The sequence below is a fragment of the Phalacrocorax carbo genome, chromosome Z (genome assembly GCF_963921805.1).
Source record: "Phalacrocorax carbo chromosome Z, bPhaCar2.1, whole genome shotgun sequence".
In the NCBI taxonomy this organism is placed as follows: domain Eukaryota; kingdom Metazoa; phylum Chordata; class Aves; order Suliformes; family Phalacrocoracidae; genus Phalacrocorax; species Phalacrocorax carbo.
The window spans coordinates 78,887,517-78,913,272 of record NC_087548.1 but is presented as its reverse complement, the minus strand read 5'-3'; the positions used below and the strand labels follow the sequence as shown (position 1 = coordinate 78,913,272).

General features: G+C 39.7%; 1 protein-coding gene across 1 annotated transcript in view; it reads right to left on the bottom strand.

Annotated features, from left to right (window-relative positions):
* VCAN (versican) overlaps positions 1 to 25,756 on the bottom strand; it is a 113,044-nt gene that overhangs the window by 82,313 nt on the left and 4,975 nt on the right. The window contains exons 2-5 of the mRNA XM_064439346.1: positions 22,473 to 22,548; positions 13,571 to 13,942; positions 1,418 to 1,592; positions 1,176 to 1,303 (exon numbers count right to left, since the gene is read on the bottom strand). Coding sequence (XP_064295416.1) covers positions 1,176 to 1,303; positions 1,418 to 1,592; positions 13,571 to 13,942; positions 22,473 to 22,542 — 745 coding nt within the window. The 5' untranslated portion in view covers positions 22,543 to 22,548. The remainder of the gene's footprint in view (positions 1 to 1,175; positions 1,304 to 1,417; positions 1,593 to 13,570; positions 13,943 to 22,472; positions 22,549 to 25,756) is intronic.

The following is a 25,756-nucleotide window of genomic DNA, read 5'->3' as shown; positions in this document are numbered from 1 at the left end:
CAGTGAATCTGGTACAGAATAAAAACCTCTCAAGACAGAAGCAGTGTGACACACTCAGACCACTGCAGTAAATAGAAAATGCACTTTGGTCCTGGTTACCAAGTATTTCTGTACCAGAATGAAGTGCCCATGTGCACAACCAGCACAAAGCTAAAAAAAAAAAAAAAAAAAAAAAAAAAAGCTACAGTACAAGAAAGGCTATTTCTGCATTTATATTTTAAGTACATATATTTAACTAGTCACAGTAATGGCTAAGCATAAGAATATCTGGTGTCTGAAAGATATCTATAGGCCCACTGAAAGGATATAATTAAATTAATTTCCAGAAGAGAGATTAAAAGAAACGATTACAACTTCACACCTGTAATAGAGGGATCTGTGCATGCTAGAACTGCCCAATCATGGAAAAAAATTCCCATATTTTTCTTTTTACCCTCAAACTGTTTGTTGAATAAAGACCGATCATAGAATCTAACCATGGATCACAATGTACCGTGGGGTTCACAATATGATCCATGGTTCATAGACACCATGTGGCAGAATCATAACAACTCTGCTGCATTAGAGCTGCTTAATTAGCAGCTTTTGCAAAGACTATAGGTGTACTATGGAATTGCAAAGAATTTTACTAAAGAAGATCCAGATTCCTCACTGGAAAGTTTTTGCTTGGTTGTTTCTTTTTGATGCTGAGATGTCCCTTTCTTAGAAAGATTATTAAACTTGGATTGCAATTAAATATCTAATTTTTTTTGCCATGGGCATGTAAAAACCTTAATTATATACTTTATGAACTATAATACAGTTAGCACATGTACTATATCCATCTTTATATATAAAGAGAGTATATATATTTTCTCAAACCTTTAATGCATTTCTTTGAAAATCCTTTTATAACATTCAAAAAATAAGATGTTTCAACAGTAACTTTTGTAAGATCTACTGCACTAACTATAGCAGCTTTAAACCTGACTGTCTCTTTGTAGACTCCATGTTCTCCTTTAATTAAGGCCTGCTAGACCACAAACTATAGGTTCACTTCATTCAGCAATTCTCTTCAGGTTCAAAACAGCCAACACTTATTTTACACAGAGCTTCTTATTTCTTTGCCTTTCCATGTTAGAATCTCCAGTCACTTTTAGATTTTGCAGGACAGAATAAATATGGACCTATCTTACCTTCCATATGTTCCACATAGCAATACACATCATAAGTTTCATTAGGAAAACGGCGCCCATATGTTCTGACTCCTTTCTTTCCCATTTTATCTCCAAAGCAGCCAATTCTTGGATGTCTAATTGGATACCTGAAATGCAGCATGCTCATATTTATTATTGTGATAAGTCATCATTTTAAGTCTGTACAGGCTAAGCTTGTTAGTTTTGTGAAACTGTGTCAAGGGACCTTTTAAATGTCTCACCTAACAGTCTGGTCAGACAACCAGCCAGCATCGCATTGCTCAAATCCATCTTCATAGGCTGCTTTCAGTTGTTCTGGGGTTGCTATGACAGCACCATTGTCCAGGCAAGTCTGCTGAGCTTGTGTAAAATTCAGAGTATATCTGCTGGTTGCTGCACGATAGTGAAATACAACACCTGAAAAGACAAAAATCTTACATTAGTGACACATTTTTGCATCATTTCTGCAACCATCATCATAATGTAACTTTACCTACGTATTGTTATAGTGCTGAAAATGGATGGATACAATAAAAATAGTAAAAGGCTGAGAGATATGCTGTCACATACATGATGCCCCCCCCTCTAGTGGCTGCTGCCAGTAATTAAATAACACCTTATGTTGTTAATAGTTGGTGAAATTATATTCACAGTACACTCAGAAAAAGTAATTAAACCATATATGTATTTTCACTGCCATATTACAGAAAATCGTGATCAAAAAGGGAGCTGAATGCTAAAGTATGTCAATGATATCACATAGATACTTGTACTCTTCCAGCTCCAAGTTGCGCTGCAACTGGACGCAAGGTTATTCTAGCAGTGCCACCTGACATGCTGGCCTATTGGCCACCTCCAATAGCCAGTCAAACTGCGTGACCAGACAAGACTAAGCACATCTAGTCCCCAGAAAAAGTGGGCTTAAAAACAAGCTTCCAAAGCAGCCAGCTGCAGTAACTGGATGCAGAAGTGCCAAGAGTGGATAGGGGATCCCTTGAGTGCTTGAGGTCTGCTAGCTGCAGTGAGACATGTCACCAACGGGACACCACAAAAATTGTGCTTTTGATGCAGATTGGATAATCGGTGATGGCCCTGATGTCTGTTCCTGTGCACCAAAGCTTACTACAAATGTAACATTTATAAATATATGGTTGTCGGTCAATTTTTCATATCCATGTTTTCCTGCACACACTACTAATGATACAGACAAAACAAAGCCTGCTTTTATTTGGGGCCTCTCTGGTTCTGGAAAGAATCTCAACAATTTCAAAAGTTACTTGGGCACATCAGACATTTGGAGAGGGAGGCCTAGAGTTAAGATGGTTTTGGTTAAGACGGGATCTGTCTAGAAGCCACATTCTGTTTTCTATATACACAAAATTCCCACTGAATTCAGTAACAGCTGCATATGCACACCTAAAACAAACCATAAAGGGCACCAACTCCAAAGCGGCAGAAAACAGATATTCCGCCTTGAAAACTTCCCCCCGTTGCCGGTGTCTTTTACAGTTTAGCGTCAAAAGGATGTCCCCTGATGATCTCCAAAAAGTAACATTCAACCTCACTTATTGCACTCCAAAATCTTTAGAAGCATTGCAACACCATAAAACATCCTCTACACAGAATGGCTACAAAACAAGAAAAATAAACCATAAAAGGTTCCTTTCCCCTGATGATTTTATTGGAGTACTTCATGATGAGGAAATAACATGCTGTAATACATTTTGGGAAAATGGTGCCATTGTAGCAGTAATGAATTTAGCAACAGGCCTTTCTCATTAAAGCATTGTTGAAATATGGAAGTCTGCTAATTTATGAGTAAATAAAAATATGGGTAACTTAGTAAAAATGTTGATTCAAGAAGTTCCAACAGATTTAGGAATACTTTTTCTCATGCAGACAGATCTGTAAAATTTTGCCACTTATCAAAGATCTGGCTATGGCCAATAAATAGAAAATACACTTTTTTCTTCTTGTCGTGATTCACTTAGGTTTCTGAAATTAAAATAGAATACTTGATCTGAAAACTACTTGCAGGTAGGTTAAACCTCAGTCACCAGACACCATTTTTATCAAAACTACGGGCAGAGAAATAGGAAATAGAAGAGGAAACGCTGGGAATCCCTGTATTTCATCATTTAATATGAAGCCACAGACCAGATGCAGCCACTGACTGGAAGCTTACAGACCACTAGCATCGCCATAAAATGCCTTTTCAGAACCACTGACAGAACCCATCACGAACAGTGCTTCTTCCAAGCAATGATGTAATTTCAGCTTCAAATGGACCCAAGTGTTGTTTGGCAACAGTGACAAATGAAGAATACACCCTGAAAAATTATGGCTATGTTTATATTGCTAAATTAAACATTTCAATTGCCTACAATTCAGTCATCAAGACTGTTAAATTGGTATATTAGTTCACTGCCTTATTTGGCCCAGGCCCCATAACACCCTTCCAAACAAATTCTAAGCAAACTTCAGGAGATAGCAAAGACCAGGGACAATTTCCAATGGGTGTCTTCAACCTGTGCTGGGAGCCAGAGGAGCATAACAGCATGGATGGGGCCACACTGCTCCAGACAGCCTCTGCTGAAGCACAGCCTCAAGCACATTTTCTTATTAATGTGAACTACCTGTACCAGGAGAAGTTGAAATGGAATGTCAGAGAGATAGCTTTACTAGCTCCTGTATCCCTGCACTTTCTCTGTCACAGGGCATCCTCCACTGCCTGTTTAGGGCAAAACTGCATACCATTTACATAGTGTTAACATGCGCAAAAGTTTATTTTTATATATATGTGTATTTATACATATGTGTCTCTCTGTGTGTGCACATTTTGGCTTTGTGTACCCTAAACAATACAGTCCTTTACCACATGTCCAACACAGAGCACTACCTTACCACAAAAAAAAAGAGTTAGGCAGCAGCAACTAATCACATTTGGAATTTAAAAGCATGAAATGACAAAAATATGATTTGGAGATTTTTTTTTTTAAAGCTGCAGTATGCATTAAATGTTTATAATAGAATTACACAATCATAAAGGTTGGAAAAGACCTCTAGAATCATCAAGTCCAACCATCAACCCAACACCCCCAGTCCTCCTAAGCCACACCCTGAAGTGCCACATCTATGTGTTTTTTAAACACTCCCAGAGATGGTGACTCCACCACCTCTCTGGGCAGCCGGTTCCAATGCCGTTAATTATTTTAATATGTGCAGGATTTAGTAACATCGGTTGACACTGTGAGCAAGTTACCTGCTGGTATAAATGAGCATTACTATATTCAGTGGTACAGTAGTAAATAAGAACACGATTTCAAGAGACCTGCTTGGTGTTCTGGGTCTAGAAATAAGAAATGGGCAAGTTTTACAGAGCTCACAACAGAAGCGGGTAAAACATTTACCCTGAATCATAAGTATGAACCCATAATAACATTCACAAGCTGGGCATATGGTTCTACTGAATGTTACTGTTGAATATATACAAACATTTTAAACCTTTTTTTATGGGTAGCCTTGGTGTTTCTGTAGTATACAATATTTGACACTAACTCTATAACTCAGGGTCAAACCAGAAATGCCCAAGTATGTGAAGCAATTTGTTCATTCCATGTGTTGTTTTAATCTTAATTAGAATGTATTTTATATTATTTGCTTCTTTTTTTGTTGGGGTTTTGGGGTTTTTTTCAAGCTTTCTGAACTGATGCTGTATGACTTCAACTGGGCACAAGAGCACTACTCAGTACAATCACAAAAAGGCCCATTAACATAGCAGGAGATGGCAACATCTTTCTCTGAACTTGTATTGTTTTAAAGTTTCCTACTGCTTAAATATATGAGTGCATTATCCACAACCAGCTGTCTTGCCTCTCATTTCTTCCATGTTGGAAGGAACCACTGCCCTTCATAGCTGGCGTATGTTTGGGTCCCCTGTGATACCTGCATAAGGCAGGACTAAAGAGTTAATATCACTGCCAATTTAAAGTAGCTTTTGCAGGGCTGAGAAGAGTCTTTGGTCATTTGTAAATCCTGGAAAGGAACTTGGAGAATGCTTTGTTCTCCTCACCCTGATCCAAAAGGTAAACTTCACCTATTCTTACAGTTGAAGGCTCGTCCATTTCCAGTGAGGAGCTAATGGACATAAAAGAGCCTCCAAGATGAATAGGCAGGAGGACGTCGGTATGTATAAGCCTGTGCAACAGCTGCAATAATTAGAAGACCCCCTGGGGCTAAGAAGATTAAAGTGCAGGACTTTCATTGTTTCAGTTAGACAGCAAGAGAGGGTCAAAATCCATTGTCCGAGTTTTTGCACTTTGAAACATTTGTAAAGGATTTTTTTTCCCTTTGTCTATTTCCTCTCTGAAAGAAAAGACAAGAAAGGAGTTGTCCTAGAAACAAATAAAGCAACTAGAAAACAGACTACAGCAGTATAATGTTGTCACTGAACATCTGGCAAACAAAGTCAGTGTAATTAAAGGAAGGAGTAGCAGCATCTGCAAGAAAGAGTACTCACAGGAAAGTAATTTGTAGCATCCAAAATTCACTTCTGTTTGAGCAAGAGGCAATGTCTTTTAATCCTTTATCTCAGACTTAGACCAGAAGACAAAAAAGTAAAGTATTTCACTTTTAACAAACCAGGTCTTCCACAGGTAAGAACCTGGTTCTGTGGTGTCACACCACTGCGTTGCAGCTTTGCTTCCTTACTTGCCAGGGTATCATGCAGCAAAACCTCGTGGGATTGCAGGGGAAGGGCTCCTGGTACTGCTAATAAATTACAGTTCACCTTCACTAGTGAGTTTACACTGCTGCAACATGCACTCTTGGAGTCACAAAAAGCCTGAGTTTCAGAAGTTGTCTCATACAGCAAAGAATATCTACAGAGAAAAGATTACAATGATAGTGATTGTTTTTCTGTTAATTTTTATGTGCAAACCTTAGCCACTGTGGTGCAGACCCCTGAAGTAACCGCTAACCACTGCCAAAGCTACCACACAGTTTGGTGATCCTCCTTGCCTTTAATGCAGAAGACAATTTACATTACAAATACATGCCAAAGTAGAGGTTACAGGACTGAGCACTGTATGAAAGGAAGGAATAGTGCAGCATTTTCAGCTTCCTGCATGATGAATAATTCATTTGTGTCCCTCATTTGAAGTTTTGCACCCATCTTCTGATGCCTGTCTAAGGCTTTGGCAAGCTGAGAATAACAGGCTTGCCTTGCATGAGCTGGAGCTCCGTTGCCAAATGCCTTAGGGAACTTCTCATCATGCGGAGAGAAAGTGCATACCAACCCCTCTGCTCTGTCAGCCCCAGTACCTCCTGCTCACTCTCCAGGGACCGAGACTTTTGCACTAACACACACATTGCTCTTCCATGCAAAATCTTTTCATCTGTCCTCACAGAGCAATACAGTTGACGCAGGTACTGCTCTGACCAAGATGGTCCAGGTAAGGAAAGAAATTGATGCTAAGCTTTACTGGTATTTTTCCCAGGGGGAGAACTTCTTTACTATGTCTGTATTAATCTCTGAATACACAGTGGGATCACCTGCCCCTCCCCGTCATTTCTGCACAGCAATGTACTAGGTCACGCAAGTGTCCACTGAGGCCAATGCACTGTTATTAAAATTAAAATTACTTTAAAAAATCACAGCCTCTCAGAACCGTCCACATACCGGGGGATAACCAACATCCTAAAACCAGTTTAGCCGTTAGTACTGGACTCTGCTCTACCATCCTGCATGTGAGGGCATGCCATGTGCTGCCTGGGCTCAGAGCTCTCCTATTGAAGGTCCTCCATCCAGCCTGATGCAGAAGTCCCACCAACCTGCCCATCGGCTGCCGTGTTCCCAGTCCCTTCGTGAGGGACACGGCAGCTTGATCAGGACATTTGACTCCTTATTCCTGACATGCATTGCACATAGACCCTCGGTCTTTCCCACCTAGAAATAAATTTCCCTCTCCCATCCTTTGATGGCCACTACCCATTGTGCTCTGTCCTTCCCAGCTACAGAAGTCAGAGATTCCTTGGGATCCATGATGCAGCAGAGTAAAACACAAGCTTAAAAATGCAGCAGACCATGTTAATTTAGATAGCAAGGAAGCACGGAAATTCAGCATCAAGATCTGGTAAGGTTTCAAGACAGATAAGCCTGAAAGATTAAATAACAGTCTCTTCAAATGCCATACTTAAGAGATAATGAATGAGAGTTCTGGCTGTAGAGAGAAAAAAATCAATTAGGTTGTCAATACCCAATCTTTCTGGGCTAACAGCACAACTGAGTGGCAGCGTTCCCATATTGGAAACAACTCCCATTTATTACCATTATAATGCCTGCAAGAAAGACAATTTGCATTAAAATTAAAATGTGAATTACTATCTACTCTGCTTCCTTAATTGCTGCTTCTTTCCAGTTAACAAGGTCAATATTTTAAGCATATAATTTTCTTTACTGGAATTAAAAAAAAACAAAACACAAACTAAAAAGACTAAAACATCTCTCAGACTTGCAGCAGAACCAAACAGAAACCACCAAAATGAGGCCCATGAAAACAGTCTCCAAAACATCAGTAAGGATAAAGTACTCTCACTGTTGGTAAAAATATTCACCAACAAGATATGAAAAAAGAGCAACAAAACTGGAAGGATCCCATTTGCCACTTTGATCCCTTTAAATCCAATTGTCTCCAGGGAGGATAACAAAAAGTCAGCTCAAATGAGTGGTTTGTTCAGATTTTTTCTTTTTGATTACACTTGGTCATACACACTATTTTCTATTGCCCAGTATCCTAGCACCACAGAAAACAAGAATTTCATTAAATATTCTGTTATGTTCCAGAATGAAGAGCACTGTTACATTACACTTCTAGGTCAGCTTTTTACAAGGTGCCTCAAAACTATTGTATAAAAGTGGACTTTGATAGATACAGAGAGGTATTGCAATACTTTTATGAAATCCTTTCTGGGATTCAACTCACCAAAATTTGCTTTGCCTAAAGGATAGAAGTCTAGCCTAAACTAGTCATCTAAATCTCTTTAATTGGTGGCTAGGGATATGGACTGCTAGAAAGCTTATCTCACCCCAAGACTTTCATCAGAGAGGAGCTGAAGGTAGCACAAGCCTGCATGTTTAGCTTAGACTAGGCACATGACCTTGAACTGTTGAAGGTGAAATAAATCCCATGCTTACTTCGGGTTTCCTGATTTCAGACAAGGCATCCAAGTCAAGGTTGTGAAATTGTGTTCAGTAAACTACTAGCAGGCAAGCAAACACTTGGGAATGATCCTCAGAAGGCATTACTTGCTGGTCATCAACCTCAATCTTGTTCTCAAATGTCTCTACCAGGATACAGTGAAAACCTACCAGTGTCTAAAAGCAGCTTAAAGTAGGAAGCTCAGTGTTAGCTACTGTGAAGGGAAAACTATCTGTCTTAAGTATCTAAAGGCTCTTGAGACCTGACGTCTTCAGACAACAATGGCAAGAAAACGACTAAGACAAAATAACATTAAGCATTCAAAAACTGTGAGGCCAAGGGGTTCTAACAAGAGACAGTTTGACTTATGGAGTAATAACATTAAGAAGGGTCAGAAGAAAAGCTTGAAACACTTTAGAAAAATGAAATTACAGGAGCTGACAAAGGAAGAGTTACTCCTGAGAAAAGGGAAACTTTCAGAGGGACGTGCAGAGAAGGCAGCGAAAACAATATGTGGAAGGAAAAACAAATGTGACTTGTTATGCATACTTCTTGTAAGGAGTTGAAGCATGTAACACTAATACTGTTAGATACATTTTGAAATATCCCTGTCTGAGAAGTCAAGGTAATTATAGCAGCAACCAGGGTGTAAGGAAAGCATTTCCCTCAATTAGTAACAGGAAAGGAGGTATCTAGTGTGGTGAAACTGCCCCTCTGCGTGAGCCTGCAGACCTGTCGGTGCTGTCGCTGTCCCCTGCATCAAGGACAGCTCTGCGGTTGCGATTAACAAGCATCTGGCTGCCCCGAAACTTCCTGTGTGGCCTAAAATTGTCTCACTCCTCTCTCTTACACTTTTACCAGCTGTGAAATGAAAATAGTAACATATAGGGTGCAGTTCAATCTAACCCCACTAATCTTAGAAGCGAAATATGCAAAGCACCTGATAACCCATGTGAATGGGTGCTCTCACTTCATTTCAGGATTCATAAAGGCGTGCAGCACAGCACGTAACGTGGTTACTTGCAGTACCAAAGGAACTACGTTGGGTGATCCAGCATGTCCTTCTAGTCCTACACTGCTGTGACTTTCCCAGATCAGATCCCCAGGACTGTACACACAACTGAGTCACCCTGGTTAGTAACATGAACACCACTCTTATACCCCCAGTATAAACAAGGCATTTCAGACTTAGCTTTAAACTGAACAGTTTAAACAGAGTTCAAATTATTTCACCTCTGTCACAAGCCATGGTGCACTGCTCAGCAGATAAAAGATACCATGTTAAGCCACAGTGTCTTGGAGATGTCTGTGAGCTCCTAGTGAACAGAACATAAGCAGCTATTGATACCCATGTAGCTGGCTTAGGTCGTGCCTATAACCAAAGCAAAGAAAAAGCACAGCAGTATGACAGTTTCCAGGATGCTGCCATATTTTAGAAAAATTTTACCTGTCAAAAAAGGGTGCAGTAGAAACATGCAATGTACAGACAAAGGCAACATGGGTGATTAAACATGTATATCTTCCTTGTGTATAATAACTAACTTAACCAGCTGTGGTTAAGTTGTGCCTTAAACAGGAGGCCAGCTGTGGATACTAAAAATTTACATATATTCAAAAAACAAATGGCAAAAAAGAAATCTGTGCAGGATTGTCTAACACAAAGCCATCACCTCTGCCTCAGGAAGCCCATGGGTGACAAGTCTCTGACAGCAATAGAGTACACAGGAAAAGCAGTAACCTTTGCCCTTTGGTATCAGCTACTGCTGCTTTCATTGGAACAGGACACTGGGACAGACAGACCTTTTCTCTGAAATGGTACACACATGAGATGGTTTTGGCCTAATTTGTGAGGAGCATAAATTAGGCAACAGTTGATTATATTAAAACCAAAATATTCTACTCAGAACCTCTACAAATAATCCTGCTGCAGGGCAGGTTTGATGCTGAAGCATTTTGAGTCAAAGCACGGAAATACAGGTTTGTCATGGTCAGAGACAACAGTTATGTATTTACATCCCATCTTCTTGGTAAAGGTAGTATTTATGCTGTTGTTAACAACATATAAATCTGACTTCATTTGACATGTAAAAATAGCAAATTAACTGGATGTTTACACAGAAATTAAGAAATTTTTCTGCCACACAGAAAAAATAAATGCACAATTATACGCCTCTTTTGTAGACAGTTTTGGTCTTGAGACCCAGGCAAAAAAAAAATTAGGCATTAAAAATTTTACTGTTTACTTTCAATGACTAATACCAACTGTTGAGCTTGTACAGCTTCACCTGCTAAAAGCTATATGCTATAGAAAAAAAAAATACTTTCTTAGCAATCCCTTTTTTCATTCACCATACTTTCCATCAGTGGTAGTGATGCACAATGTGTTCCATAGCATTTTCATATTCCTAACATATCTAAATGAAAGGACAGAAATAGCAATTAAAATCCTGAGAATACCTAGAACTCAATCCCTGCATTGGTTTAAAAATAACTAACAAGCATACAAACCCCATAAAGTTATCAAAATAACAAAAAAGCAATTTCACCTACTTCAGCAGAATGATGCAGATTAGCTTTGGTCTACTTCATTTGGCCACTTCTGAGAAACTTATTAAATTAAACTTAACACACGTAGCAGTGTTGGAACTTGAAGAAATAGATGAATGTTTCTTTCTGAAGCATTAGTAACATTTCTTCCCATACTAAATTGCCCCACACAGGGAATTTTGCCGTAGCTTTCTGTCTTTAATAAAATGATTCTGCTTCACTTTAGGGTTAAGCTACATGATCAAGAAAGCGCTACATGAGCCAGCTACCACTTTTTCCGCATACTTTTAATCCACTGAAAAGCTAAAGCAACACATGCCTGTTCAGTCCTCAGAGAAAGAGTGCTACACAAATGTATTTTATGTTTCACTTGTCATGAGCATAAAATGAGCAGAATAGGAAAACTGGTGATAATTTTACCAGGACTTCGTGGGTCACCCCGCAAGCACCAGCCCCAGCTCCGCCCGGGAGAGCTGACCAAAGCACAGTGCTGAACCGTGCTAGCCATCAGCTCTGAAGTCACTGCAATTGACTTGGGAAGATCTCCCCACACCACGCCAACAACAGGCAGCAAAGAATGCACAAAGAGAGTACACAGAAGATCACGTCTTTCCAATTGTCATCACTTTGGGGTACAGATTCAGAAAGACAACACAATGGAAATAAATTACATTTGGGACTAATGTTTTGGTTTGTTTTAAATAAAAGTTGAAATAAAAAAATAATAATAAAGATATTTTTAAAAACCAAACAAATGTAAAGCCTTACTGAAATGAGGGCAGAGTTAAGCAGAAACATTCACATGAAATCCTTACGAGTCTGATAAATAGCATTTGTTTACTTAATGTAGAAAATGGAGAATGGAGTGCACAAACGACAATCTAACAATGTTGTTTTCCATGTGTGTTAATATCTGGCTTTTTCCCCTCCTGAAAGTTTGACATTAAATCATGGAAAAGAACAGTTGCAGAAACAAAATGGAGTGCATTAAATTTTCTTTCAACTGAAAAAAAAAACCTGATCAGTTCACCTCATGGCAGTGTTTTGCAGGAACACTTAGTACAGAAGCTGAAGTATTGCCATAAATCATCAGCTGTTTTACTGTAGTAAACATCTGCTGCTCCTGGACATAGACATATAGTCAAGGGAGCACTTGAAAAGGAATAAGAAATGCCAGGTACACTAGTTACTGAAAAGTAATGTTCAGACCATGATTTCTTTTGCTTTTGCCATTAGGACTAAACAGTTTATGAATTTATACAGACATTAATGGTTACACTGATTTATTGTATTTCCTAATTAAGACCACACCTTCGAAATCTTTCATTGAATTGATGCCAAAAGACTGTTCAAGTTGGTTAAGCATATTGGAAGAACAATGTAGTATTAAGCTCACAAAAAAAAAAAATCTTTGCCAAAGCCATAATTTCCAGCAGCAGATATTAATGTTTGTTTTGGGATTCAGTTTTCTAAGTAAATACTGAACTTTCAAAAAACACCTAAGTGAGAAGGAGTGTAAGGCAAAGTCCAAACTAAGGCTCATGCTGGTACATCCACACAGCACAGTGTTGTTCTAAGCACGCAGAGTAATTTAGGTCCAGAATTTGCACTGACATGGCACAGAGCCTGGGCTAATACGTCTGGCCTTTCAGCACTGTTTGTTAGCTCAGGCTCAGCACCAAATTGACAGTGTTATACCGCACCAGGCTCTGGAGCAGTCTCTATGCCATACTTATCGTGCTGTATAAGCAGGCTCTTAGGAGAAAACCACCTATAGATCAGATGCTCCTTTTGCCACTTACATGCTTTTGAATGTTCTGTCTCTTCTATCTCTTTACATTTACATATCTTTTTACACTTCTTCCCCTCGAAGTTTTGGAGGCTATTTCCTTATAGTGATGGCAAGCGAACTCTTATCCCTGGATCCTCCGCATGGAAGAACATTAGCAACCATCTCCCTACTTGTTTCCTGCAGCTTCCGCCAGATGGGTTTCCTCTTACCTATGCAACCTTTATTACTGGGACAAAATAAATTCTTCCTTTGTGCTTGACATTCCTGTCACAGAAAAAGTGGCTCCCAGTTTTGTTGGCATTATGGTTCTGTGTATCAGGTGGCAAGACAGGCCAACCACAGCTCCAGGAGCAAGGCTGTTACTTCTTTTCAATCTACACACAAAAATTAAAAAGAAACCGCTTCTGCCTGCCAACTCTGTCTTCTTGTTGGGACACTGACATTTTCAGACAGATGTATTAGTACAACATGTATCATGTTTCAAAAGGGCTGGTTGGAGAAAACTTTAGAGGTATCGCCTAAAAAAAGAAAGAAGTAAAAGAAGGAGCTTGCCTTGCAAGGGGTATAGGCCAAATCAAAGTATCAAACTACTTTGGGGATAGGTGAACAGCATTTGTTCCAGGAATCAAGAGTAGCCTCCCCAAAGGTGCAAGTGAGAAATAAGAGAGCTACCAATTGGAAAAGATTCATAAGAATAAATAAAAAGACAGAAAAAGAATGTGAAGAGTGAACAGTTAAGGACAGGTAAATTGCTAAAGCCACCCTTTTAAACACTCTCTTGTTATATGTTAATTACTAACTTTTATCATTTTCACTGGAATCACTGTTGACTACAAGTGAAATAGATAAATCCTTACCCTCAACAGCCAGTGATACAATGCCTTGTGTGTCTTCAACTCCGTACATAACATCACAGCGATACACCCCTGCATCACTTGCACGGAGCTTGGAGAAAATCAGCGAAGCGTCACCGGTCTCCTCTGAATGGGTTGGAACAGACACTCTGTCTTTGTAGCTTTGACCTATTTTGATGTTGCCGTTTTGGGCCACCAGGACTGTGGTTTCTTTTGCATCTTTTCCACTTTTATCCAATTCAACCTTTGACCATTTGATTCGAAGATACTCAGCTGCATAGCTGGAGGCTATAGTGGGTGTGGTTGAAAAGAAGCATGGCAGGACTGAAGTTCCAGAGAGGGATCCCTTTACCATGGTTTTTTTTTCTGCTTTAACTAGAGAAAGGGGAGAGAGAGGGCAGAGAAAGGAGAAATCACGTTAGCAGAACAACAAAATCAGAAGCAGATACATTTTGTTGTTATTTAACGATTCATGATTCAATCCATGAACCTTAGTTGATTTGTAACAGGACTGATTGGTATAAGCTAAAAAAGAGGTTCCACCAGTATCCTAGGCTGCTGATGGAGCCCCTTCTGTTTGGGCAACTTTAATTCACTGTACTCTGACTTATTTTCTCCATTTGTTATAGTCACCAAGTTACAGACCTTCTTTGGAATGTGTTGAAACTTTAGATGACAGATGAACTGTAGGAGCTCAGGTTTTTTACTTCATAGGAGGAAGACTGCTCTGAGTGAAAGCCAGTGAGTCGCCTTGCATATATTGCTAGCCAGAAGCATGCATACATGACATCCCTTACTCCATTATTCTTTCAAGGGTTAACTCTTTTTATTGCATGTGTGCCGAAACAAAAGCCTTTCCAGTGAGATTGTCCCAAATAATCATTCTTTTAAAATCATTTTCTTATAGCCTCAGGGACTTTGACACATTGCAGAAATAAAGTATTTCAGGATCTTAAAGCAAAGAAGGAAGTAAAGCACACAGAAAGTCCCTACTTGGCTCAGACTTGACATGATAGGACCTTTATCATTTTTTATGACATCTCCAGCTGCAAACACTTTACAGTGAAATGCTTCCATCTGACAATATCCTGAGGGGAAAGTTGACTACTGTTCGTCCAAACTGCACACAGCAACTGTCTGAAGAGAGGATTTCTGTTAGATATATATTTTTATGTGATGTTATTTCACCATATATAACAGCTTAATGAAGATTAAAAGCTGATGCACAACATTATCTGTCTTGCCTCTTTCACTGTCCTGCACTCTAACATCTTTTGGAAGGTGGAACATGCTGATCATTTATTTGAAGTGAGCTAGGATTCATAAATTTTAGAAATATGATAACTTCAAATACTAGCCACCAGCAGAGTGATACATTAAATAGGAGACACCAGCACATAAAAATTATCTATCATCAAAAATGTCATCTCTCCATAAGGAGCAGAAGATCTGGGGGGGAGGGAGGGAAGAAGAAAAAAAAAGAAGGAAAAAAAAAGGAAAAATTGCTCATTAAGTTGATTGTTTTTAACAGATACAGATGACATCATGCAGGATGAAGTATCTATAGTATTATCTAAAACGGTTCAATACAAGAATCATCTGCTTGATGGCCAAACATTTTAATAATAAAGTACTGATTTAAAGGGGGGGGGGGGGGGGGGACGACACGTGGACTTCCAAAGGAAGACCCAGAAGTTTGAATGGAATTCCTCAGGTCCTTTCCGTCCCTGCCTACCTAGATAGAAATTCTTGGGAACACAATGCAGATACACTCAAGATGACTGTATCTAAACTGATTAGAGCAGAGAGAGTATAACAGTGATGGGGTAGGGCTATGCCAAAACAGCTGCATTGCACCCAAAGCTCAGCTGAAAAGTTCACATGGAACAGCACCGTCTGAGCTCATTGACCAGCAAGATGCTCACTCTGTGGTTCAGGCTTGCGGCGAGATTTTCATTCTTCCATTAACTGTAAGCAGAGACCGGTGATGGTACAACTCATATAATAAACAAACTAATCACTGCATACACTTTGGGCCCAGACCTAGCAAGAATCTATTTGTAAAACAGGAAAAGACAAAAGCTGCTGCAATATAAAACTGAAGACAGGAGAATTCACAAGGCTTGAAGACAAGCCTGTGGATGTTACTGAAGACTAAAGACTAGCTCAAAAGCTTTGATTGCATACACACTTCTTAAGGAAAAAAAAATCCATTGAGTTTTTTTTTCTTTAATTTCCATAAGGAAATAAAAACTAAACTCACCTAGAGTCAACTGATTGCTAAAAACTAGAAAACACTGATTTTATCCTGAAGATGCACAGTATTGAAACACCACTGCCTTTCATATCACCTTTAATTTCTTGAAACTTCACTGAGTTACACTGGCGTAGAGATAAATAAAGAGAATGAATACTCAGTCCTATAAGTTGCGATGGAATTACTGCCAAGTTGCACAGGTGGGAGATTAAAATCAGTCTCAAAATATTTAGTATTTATTATGATCTCCTGTCATCTATGTACATTACAGGAACTTCTTAAATGAAAAATTACCTAGTTATAATTATACAGACTGACAGTATTTTAATAAACTTTTGAGAATGTTATTTCTGGTTATGAGTGATCTGGAATATCAGCTCTGAACCCTGAGGAAATGTCCTCTCTTTAAAATTTGTGTCTTCACATCAGCAGACTGAAACCCTTAGCAAACAATACATATCATCATGATATGCAAACTAGATCTAGCCTAAATTGGGCTATATCTCAGAATAGGAGACCATATAGCTACAAACATGCCCATCTAACTGCAGAAAGCATTGTAAAACACTATATAAAAGCACTTTTTGCTTTGACAAGAGGAGGGGAGAAAAAGAAGGGAGAAGAAGGGAGAAGCTTTTCCTTACTGACAAAAATATCACTGGACACTGGAACATAAGATAAAGTGATGTTCCTGCACAGTTCCAAAAATTTGGATTGACCATTGACCATGACACACCACTCCTTAGGAGGGGCACGGCATGCAAAAATACAAACAAAACATTTTGTAACTGTAAACTGGAACACAAGATGAGCAAAGCAGGTATTTGCTGATATTGTTTTACACCGTATCTCTACCTTGCCATGTAGGACCTAGAATACTTGTAATATCATGTACTCTTAAACAAGAGGATGGTTTTGAAATGACTAAGCTGGTTGGCCATTAATATAAGCATTTTTTTAGTTGCAAGCTAATATGTATCACTCATGCATGATTAATTTATTATGGAAAATACATAGACAATAAAGAAATAAAACACACAGCTAAGTCCACATCACCTGCCACAAACATATAACTTTGCAGAACTTCCATCAAAGTCAATGGGAGACTTGTGCAAGATGATGGGACTACAGAATCAGGCTGAGAGCAGCACAACACAGTCAGATTGTGGGCAGATCCAGTAGGGAGCGTGCCTTAACAGCTGGGTATTTTTGTTGTCTTCCCCTGTTTAAATATGAAATATCTCCAGCACCAGAATGAGTACCAGGAACAGAATGCAGAATGAAAACTACTCCAATGTGATATCCTGGCAGAAGAGAGTCCTGACAGGTCTAGCTTACTGGGTAGGTTTTTTGCTACAATTTATTACTGTCTTGTTTTCTCCAAGCCCCCAAATGCATATGACTATGCACTTGTATCAGTTTATCACGGGCATGATGGCATGTGGCACAATTTTTCTTTAAAAAAAATAAAAGTAAAAATTACAGTTTGCCTCTTCCCACTTCTTTCCCCCAGGAAAACTGCCTTAAGTCCTCCCAGTCTGCCATTTCAGCTGCAAAGTCAGCTTATCCCACCAACAACACATAGCTCGGTATCTTTCTTTTGAAGTGGGAGACAAACTACAGAAGAACATCTTGCTTGAGAACAAAGTGTCTTTCCCTACAATTTATACTTTTTTTTCTGTTGTAAATGTTTCAAAACCCTTAAAATAGAAATCTAAAGAGAAAAAAAATTAGGAAAGAACTCTGCCCTTTTGTATTACATTAACCATAACCACCAGACCATAGGTCTGTAACGGACAAGAAGTCTGAAGAAAAGAATGCCCTACATGAAGTGACACTGCTTAAAGGAGCAGTTTTGCTACTTAATTAAGCTTAACTGAACAGAATGTTGCTACTGAGTGTGCAGACAGAACCCACATGCTTAAAGAATAAAAGATTCTGTTTATTTTAAGGCAAATTTATGAGACAATAAAAAAACGTGACTCTCATTTTTTAGTTCATCAACAACCTGCCTAGACATATGGCACACTGCCCTGCCTACCAGCAGCAACAGAAAGGATCAATGAAATTATGTGTTCTGTTAATCTGACTGCTAACTGAGACTAAAAGGAGTCTCTTCATTAACCATAAATATTTTAATGAAGATACAATAAATTAAAATGAATGCACCACTTACACAAATTTGTATGGAACTCCGACAGCAGAGGTAACAGGCTGAGACCAAACAAAAACCCTCACTGAGTTCTTTACCAGGTGATTTGTAGTCTGAGTAAGCAGAGTAAGAGAAGGAGGCACAGAGTGATGAAGAACCAGCTACTTTCCTATTCTGCAAGAAACTCACAGGCAGCCAGGCTGCAGAACTCGACATAACACATGCAGGCATCATAGGCATGCACTCATGTATTTTATAGCACATATAGAACATAAGCATGATCAGATAAACTGATGTTTAAACTGATATATTATTTATATAACCTTGAAAGAACATGTCACACACTGCAATCTAGGGGGTTTCTACTGTCTCCTGGATTACAGGGCTTTCACAAAAGCATACTCACTCATAGCATGACAAATAGTCACTTAAAACAGGTAAGATAAACTCCAACACTGATCATAATCACAAGGTCCAGCTTACAAACTATAATATCCTAAAATCAGTGAGCTCAAAGTGAGTAAATGCCACACTAGCAGCAGGCATAAACCTTGCTCGTGAAATTCTGTCACTAATCCTTCATATGTGCCAGAGCAAACAGCAAAGGTCTCACAGAGGGACACTCCCGTGACCCCAGAAGCTTACACCGTATTTCCTGCTGCCTTCCTGACACACATCTTCTGAGAATTAGGAGTCTTAAAGAAGCCATGCAAGACCATTCTCAATTTGTTCTCAAAGGAAAAATACTTTTGTTGCTACATAAAATCTAACAAGCGCGCCATGCAAACATGCTAGGTATTTATGAATGTGATCATTCACAAAGATGAGAGTGAAAGAGGAAACAAAGACGGGAATAATGATTAGTGGTGAACACATAAAGATTTGCATCCTTATAACGTGCTGTGTTCTAAATTAAGCTTCAGTTTTGCTGTGACTCACAGATTCCAGGATGTACACTTTAAAAAAATGTGTTGATTTTGAAAAATTTTCCATATGACTCTCAAAAGAAAAATTTTATACTTTCAGAACAACTTTGACTGAAAACTTTTTAAAGGAAATACTTCAATGCATCATATTGAAGTGACTAATTAAATTTAATAAGTCATATAGAGTGATCCAATCTATTGTGCGAATAGAAGCATGGAAATTTGCATTTCATGAAAGATTTCAAGGACTCAATTTTCTATTCAAATTCAGGACTTAAAAAGAAAAAATTTGAAACTTAAGATGTCTAACTATTCAAAATGCAGACGTATATGTTATTTTTAGAGTATTTTTAAAGGAAAAAAAAGCGGCACCTGTAAAATTGTCTGTAATCTTGAAACACTCAACCTCAAAAATGTTATTACACAAACTGACTGACTTTTCTACAAATCAGAATGAGATGAGTTGATCCCACAGACTCTGTTGGATCAATTCATAAAAATGAATAAGTTTTTATCTTTGTCTTCTTCACCATGGCCATAGTTGGAACATGTTTAGTACTCTCCATGGCAAAAGTATGGCCCCCATCTTCAGAAATAAAACTCACAAAGTTCACAGTGTATTCCAGGAACGTGAAAGTCTTTTTGAATTACTTCCAAAAGATTCAGGCAAATAAGGCCAAGACAGAACCTGGTCTGTATTACTGAGAAGCCCTTACTGGGATGTTCGTACAGAACTTGCTTAAGCACTAAAAATTCTACTCTGGAGACAGCAAGAGCCATTTACGAGGTGATGAAAGCTGTAGTAAGTCAGGGGACATGTAAAGGTGCCACACCATGCTCTACCACTCTAAGGCTCCATCCCACTCCTCCCTACTTCTAGTGATACACTCCCAATCCCACAGTTCTGCCAGCACTAGCATTTGTGCAAGGCAGCAAGGCAGATCAAAGGTCTGATCCAGTGGAAAAATAACCTGCAAGAAATGCCATATGGTCTTTCAAACAAGTCATTTACCTGGTTCAGCTGTCCATATACCTACATAAATACTAGTGTCAGCACAAAGAAAAGCATGAAAACTAGCACCAGGGAATGGAGAAAGGGGCAGGACTAACCCATCTAGTGCTAAAATATATGTGTGTTTATATTGACCATGGAGCTATGCCCTAAGTAAATGCAAAGAGACTTTCAGTAGGTCATAACAGAAACGCTAGGTGTAAATTTCTTGTCAGATTTCTTTACCTTACTTATTCTATATCCCTCATGTTTTCCATCCCAAGGTTGATTTTCAGGTAAAGTCTTATCTTTAGACCTCTCCTCCTGTGAGTGATGTACTACCATTTACTCCATTTTGAAGCTAACTAATTATTGCCAGCAGTTTTCCCTTTTCCTAGATCTTAAAACAGATATTTCTGCCATAAAGAAAGCTGTAACTTAGAATCACAGAGTGGTTTGTATTAGAAGGAACCTCTGAAGATCATCTAGTCCAACCGTCTTGCCATGGGCAGGGACAACTTCCACCACATCAAGTTGTTGAAGGCCTCATCCAACCTGACTTTGAACACTTCCAGGGATGGGGCATCCACAACTTCTCCAGGTGACTTGTTTCAGTGTCTCACCACCCTTACTGTAAAAAATTTCTTATATCTAATCTAAATCTGCTCTCTTTCAGTTTAAATCTCTTGCCCCTTGTCCTTCTCTGGTAAAAATCTATCTCCATCTCTCTTATAACACCCCTCTAAGTGTAAGTAGCTTATCAAATAAAAACATCCAAGTTCATTGTGTAGACTTACACTGCAAGTCCATGACCTCTTCTGACAGCTGTTTACTTTGCCTCTCCAAATGCTTCATAAGAACAAATTATTAAATGTCAGTAATGGATCCAAGATCTGTACATCAGTCTACACTTACAGACATTTTACTAAGTAAAAAACTTGGGGAGTAAAAAAAAAAGCTTGATGTTTAATAACCAAATCAGCCTCAGTCCTCCATGGATAAGAAAATGGAAGCTCAATTTTAGTAGCTTGCCTGCTGCCTGAAGCTTTGAGTCTGTCGTCCCTGAGGACAAGCCTAATCGTCCTGGCCTGTTGTATGTTTAACGAAGAATGGAAAAACAAAACCAGCTTTAAGGAGGAAATGAGGATAGGAAATAGTGAAGGATGGTGCTCCCAACCTGCTTGAGGGTTAAAAAAACCACTTCTTTTTAGTTGGGTCCACAATGCACAACGGTCTTTTCCTTTATCTTACAGGACTACCTAAAGACTTTGCTAGAAACAGTGTTTAAGCTGGGAGGAAAAAAAAAAAAAAGGTACATTTGATTTACCCAAAGGCTAAAATCAATTTAAGCAGTTCCTGGAAAGACAAGAAGGAGAAAAAAAAAAAAAAAAAAAAAGAAAAAAAAACCACCACCCACTCAAGGAAAGTCTTGCTTTGAGGCTTGGGAAAGCTATTATCCCAGTTTTGTCAGTATTCTTACTAAAGACTTGACTCACACTTTCAAATAACCATGGCAACCACACTTACTTTAATGTTAGCATGTAATCATCAAGAGAAGCAGTAAAGCCTACTCCTTTCCACCCAAACCAAAGACCTGCAGCTGCCCTAACATGTCCTTGCTCCAGACCCCAGCAGCCAAGTGACCTGCCACCAGGTGAGCCCACAGCAGCCCCACACAACAGGGGGCTGGCAGCCAGACTGCCCACTCCAGAGGCACATCCCCAGCTGCTCCTTGACACATCAAGAGCAAAGCCAAAACTGGGGCTGCTGTTTTCCCCTGAATCCCACTTGCACAAGGCACCTTTCACCCCGAATACAGAGAGGGTGCAAGCTCTGACCTACAGACCCAAAAAGCTGCTGTGGCATGACGTACACAAGCACACGCATTGGAATCTGACTGGGAGGTACGCCAAACCAGCATTCCTGTAGGCCAAAACCTCCCCCATTTCATTCATCACTTCTGCAGCCTGGCTATATCTGTCCCATGAATGTGCCTCTGCTCCCATGCCACCGGCACCGCTCGCTGCTCCCTCCACTGCACCAGGCTGAAGCTCCTATGGAAGCTATCTGCCCTCTGCTAAAATCAACTCCCCCTGTCAGACCTGACCTCATCTACTGCAAGGTCCTTAGTGGATCATGGAAAATGAAGGTGTGAGACATACCTGGCCAACAGGTCCAACATGTCTGAAGCACAGCTTAAAGGATTAAAATGCATTATTGAATATTTGGAGAAGGCAATCTATTTTGCTTTACACAATGTAATCCTATGGCACTTTCTTTACTGTAACTATTTGAATTATAGTAATGGCACTTACAAGCCTCAGGAGACATCAGACAGGCATGTGAAAGCCTTGTCAAAAACATGCCCACCCACCAAGAGTTTTCTATATAAACCAATAAGGCAATGAGGAGAACGTGGAAACGAAGTTAGTTACACAGTGCAGCAAACAAGAGTGGCAGAGCAAGGCCAGACACTGAATGTCTTGAGTTTGGGCTGTTTCCTGAGTCCTGGGAAATAGTCTAACGATGGGACCACTAAAATAAATTTCAGTAGAGGGTTCTATGTGTAACAGACTTACCTTTAGGTAGCATGTATGTTATAACTAACGTAGAGTACATCCATAAGATACCTTTTATACTTAACAACATCTTGACCTACAAATAAAGAACAAAGGAGTAAGTGGTTAGTATTGCATTGTGTCCTTACCAAGTGCTGTAACTCAGTACATCAATATTTGTCATCGATATCAGAAGCAATAATCTACTTTAAAAAGATGTTCAGCAGGAGGGTGAGTAATTCTTAGTATCGATCTTCTGCCATTCTATTCACTGTTTTAAATTTATTCCCATACAGTGGTAGCAGTATGTGAGTCCAACCTGATGACTTTTTCCTGGTGTTGTGTTACCAGCTCAGATCCAACCTCTGGGGAGTTTTATGTCCATAACACAAACTACCCTGTCATTTAGCAACAGCTAACAACCTGGTTCCTGTCAGAAGGGGCTGCCATGACAAACTTCCCGTGAATGTCGGTGGTGAGTCAATGCCCACACTATGAACCTCCCCATCTGCAAGTAGGTAGCCAGATGACCTCCTGCTTTCCAGGCTTCACCATATATTTTATGGCAGAAATTTATTGTCATAACAATGTGTCTCTGTCAAATACAGATTCATAATGAGTTTCAGGTTATTGAGTCCAGAGTGATACTCAGATATGTCAGTTCCCTTTGGGCTTGCATCTCACTTCCTTTACAGGCTCCACCTTCTAACAGATGAAAAGTTCTCCACATATATCTAACAATATAATCCATGTTCATAACAGCATATCTTCATTTTTATTCCATTTCTTAGTTACACACGTTGAATCTGTAAATATCCCAAAAATTTCAAGGCTATGCTAACAAAAGCATTGCAAGTCCCATAAACATCAACTGCTATGAAGGATTTATAAATAGTCCCTCGTCCATATAGTTACACATACGCACTAACTAGACAACGTAAAAAATAACTTCCAGCAAAATTTGTCAAACACTGCCGTTGAAATATTTTTATCACAAAATCCTGAGTTTCATGATATTCCAGTGAAAATATGCTGCTTGGGTTCTTTACTTGGGCAAGTAACCTGAACTGGTAGTTTTTTCCTGCCCAAGAGATATTACAGCGGAGCTGCTTTAAGGAACAGTGAAACAGAGACTTAACAGATATACATCTGTGTTATAAACATGGAACTTGTATTGCACGTACATATTTTAGCATTTTTTACATTAGGATTTTAGTTCTTTAGTACTTACATGTAATGCTTCAGGGTTAAAACATTAACTAACACATTCAAAAACCTCCACCAGATATACTGAACATGATAGCAAGACACACAGGGAAACATCTTCAGAGAACTACTGGTGACGTGTTCCATCCAGGGAAGTTTTCTCCACAGCTTACAGCTGCAGCCCAAACTTCACATGAGTCTGTGTGAATTGGCATCTCTCCTGTAACGGCTGAACCATTCAGAAAGGATGCAAAACATCTCAAACCAAGCCTTTCCAATGAGGCAATCTCTAACATAACAGCATCGTGTTAAAAATTCCCACCCAAAAGGGCTGAAAACCCAAGAGCTTTTCATTCCCTACATGTGGATGGCCAGAGCCAGCTGGTTGCACTGGGAAACATATGCTGAACCCTATTCCCAGGGTGTGGAGGAAAGAATACAGCTGCTTTCCGTAGAGCAGACTGCACACTGCCAAAGACGCCCCGTCTCTGTTTCAGCCATTCAATAGAGCTGAGTGTATAATGTGATATCAGCTATTTTGCAATATTAGCTGCATGGAATTTGCACTTTTTTATGACTAAGTCCCAAACAAGAACAGGGACTTCTTTAAATTCATTCAGTTTGAGCCCTATCTGCTGTAAATTTTTTTCTGAAGACTCTTAACCAGACCCCTACCACCATCCAGCCAGAGTTTTATCTCTCCCTACACTTACACAAGCCAAGCTGTACATGGAGAAAACAAAGGTGGCTATTTAATAACCAGCTTCAGAAATCTATACTGTGCCCTGTTATACTATGTAATTCCCTGCAGAAGGTCATTACGAGTGAGGAGGTTGTGCAAGATAAGAGCTGCTGAGATGGAAGTCCTTTTAATGCAATGGACCAGCTCTGAAATACAGACAGTCACGTGTTTGCTTAGATAAACACTTAAATGGTCCTCATCATTACACAACATTTAGAAAAAATGAGAGGTCATGCTGAGCCTACAGATGCACACAGGCTAGAAGGGCCTTCAAGCAACCTTTGTATCCTCAAACCACTGGAAGCCTCAAGCACCAAAGCCACTGCAGGCTAGTTCCTTCAGTAACACGAGCACTCTGAAGAGAGCACAAAAAGAAGGCCAACATACTTCTCCACCTTCAAAAGTTGTGAATGCTGGACCCACCTCTAAGGCAACGCAACACCCTGGCCCTTGTGAAAGCAGAGACCCTCCAGACCTTCACTTGCTATGTTCTGTCCACATGTGTTCCCCATGCGTCACACACTGGCTACACCAACAGCTAAACAAAAATCTAGCACAAACTGTTTACAAGTTTAGCTTTCCATGTTTACCCACACGCTTTATCTCCCTCCTCCCCCAGAAGGCAACCTAAGCTTTTGGGAACAGAAACAAGGGAATGAGATAAATTGTCCAAGTAAAAGAATACAGGATTTTCTTTTTCTTGGAAGACAGGCATGCTGCACCTAAACAGGGCTGGCTGCATGTTGCAACCACCACCTGATCCACTGCACCAGCCCTGGCCAGGAGTGCCTGCATGCTTGGCACATGCCAATGGGAGGCCTGCTGCCCTCAGAGGCTCATTGCCACACTGTCATAACAAGAGGTGGGGTAACCACTTCAGCATTTGGTAAGAGGGCAAACCCTGCTGCTGTGCTTAGGGCCAGCTGAGAGCTCCGAGCATGAGCTGTGGCCCTACGCTACAAGTCCAGAGCACAGGGAGGACCTCATCTTCCCATTCCTCTCTACTTCATGCACAAGCAAAGAGCACTGATCCTCCAGTGCTGTGTTGGTGACTGCATCACAAATGCAATTTGAGAAACCTTATTGGAAAAAACCTCACATCTTCAGCTCCCAGTCACTAAACACAATGCATACACCCACAATGAAATATGAAAACAGAAGGACAACTGTGGAAGGATAATTTTCAAGATATCCTGTGCTGCTGAACTCAACCACTGGTACAGAAGACAGCATTCATGGCTGTGATGGCTACTTAGCTCTTTACTAAGTGGTGCAGGAATTACACCTGCTGCACCAAGAGCTCGGGCAGCTCAACAATATTGAAGTGTTTGAGCATGGAGCTTAATATGAGACACCT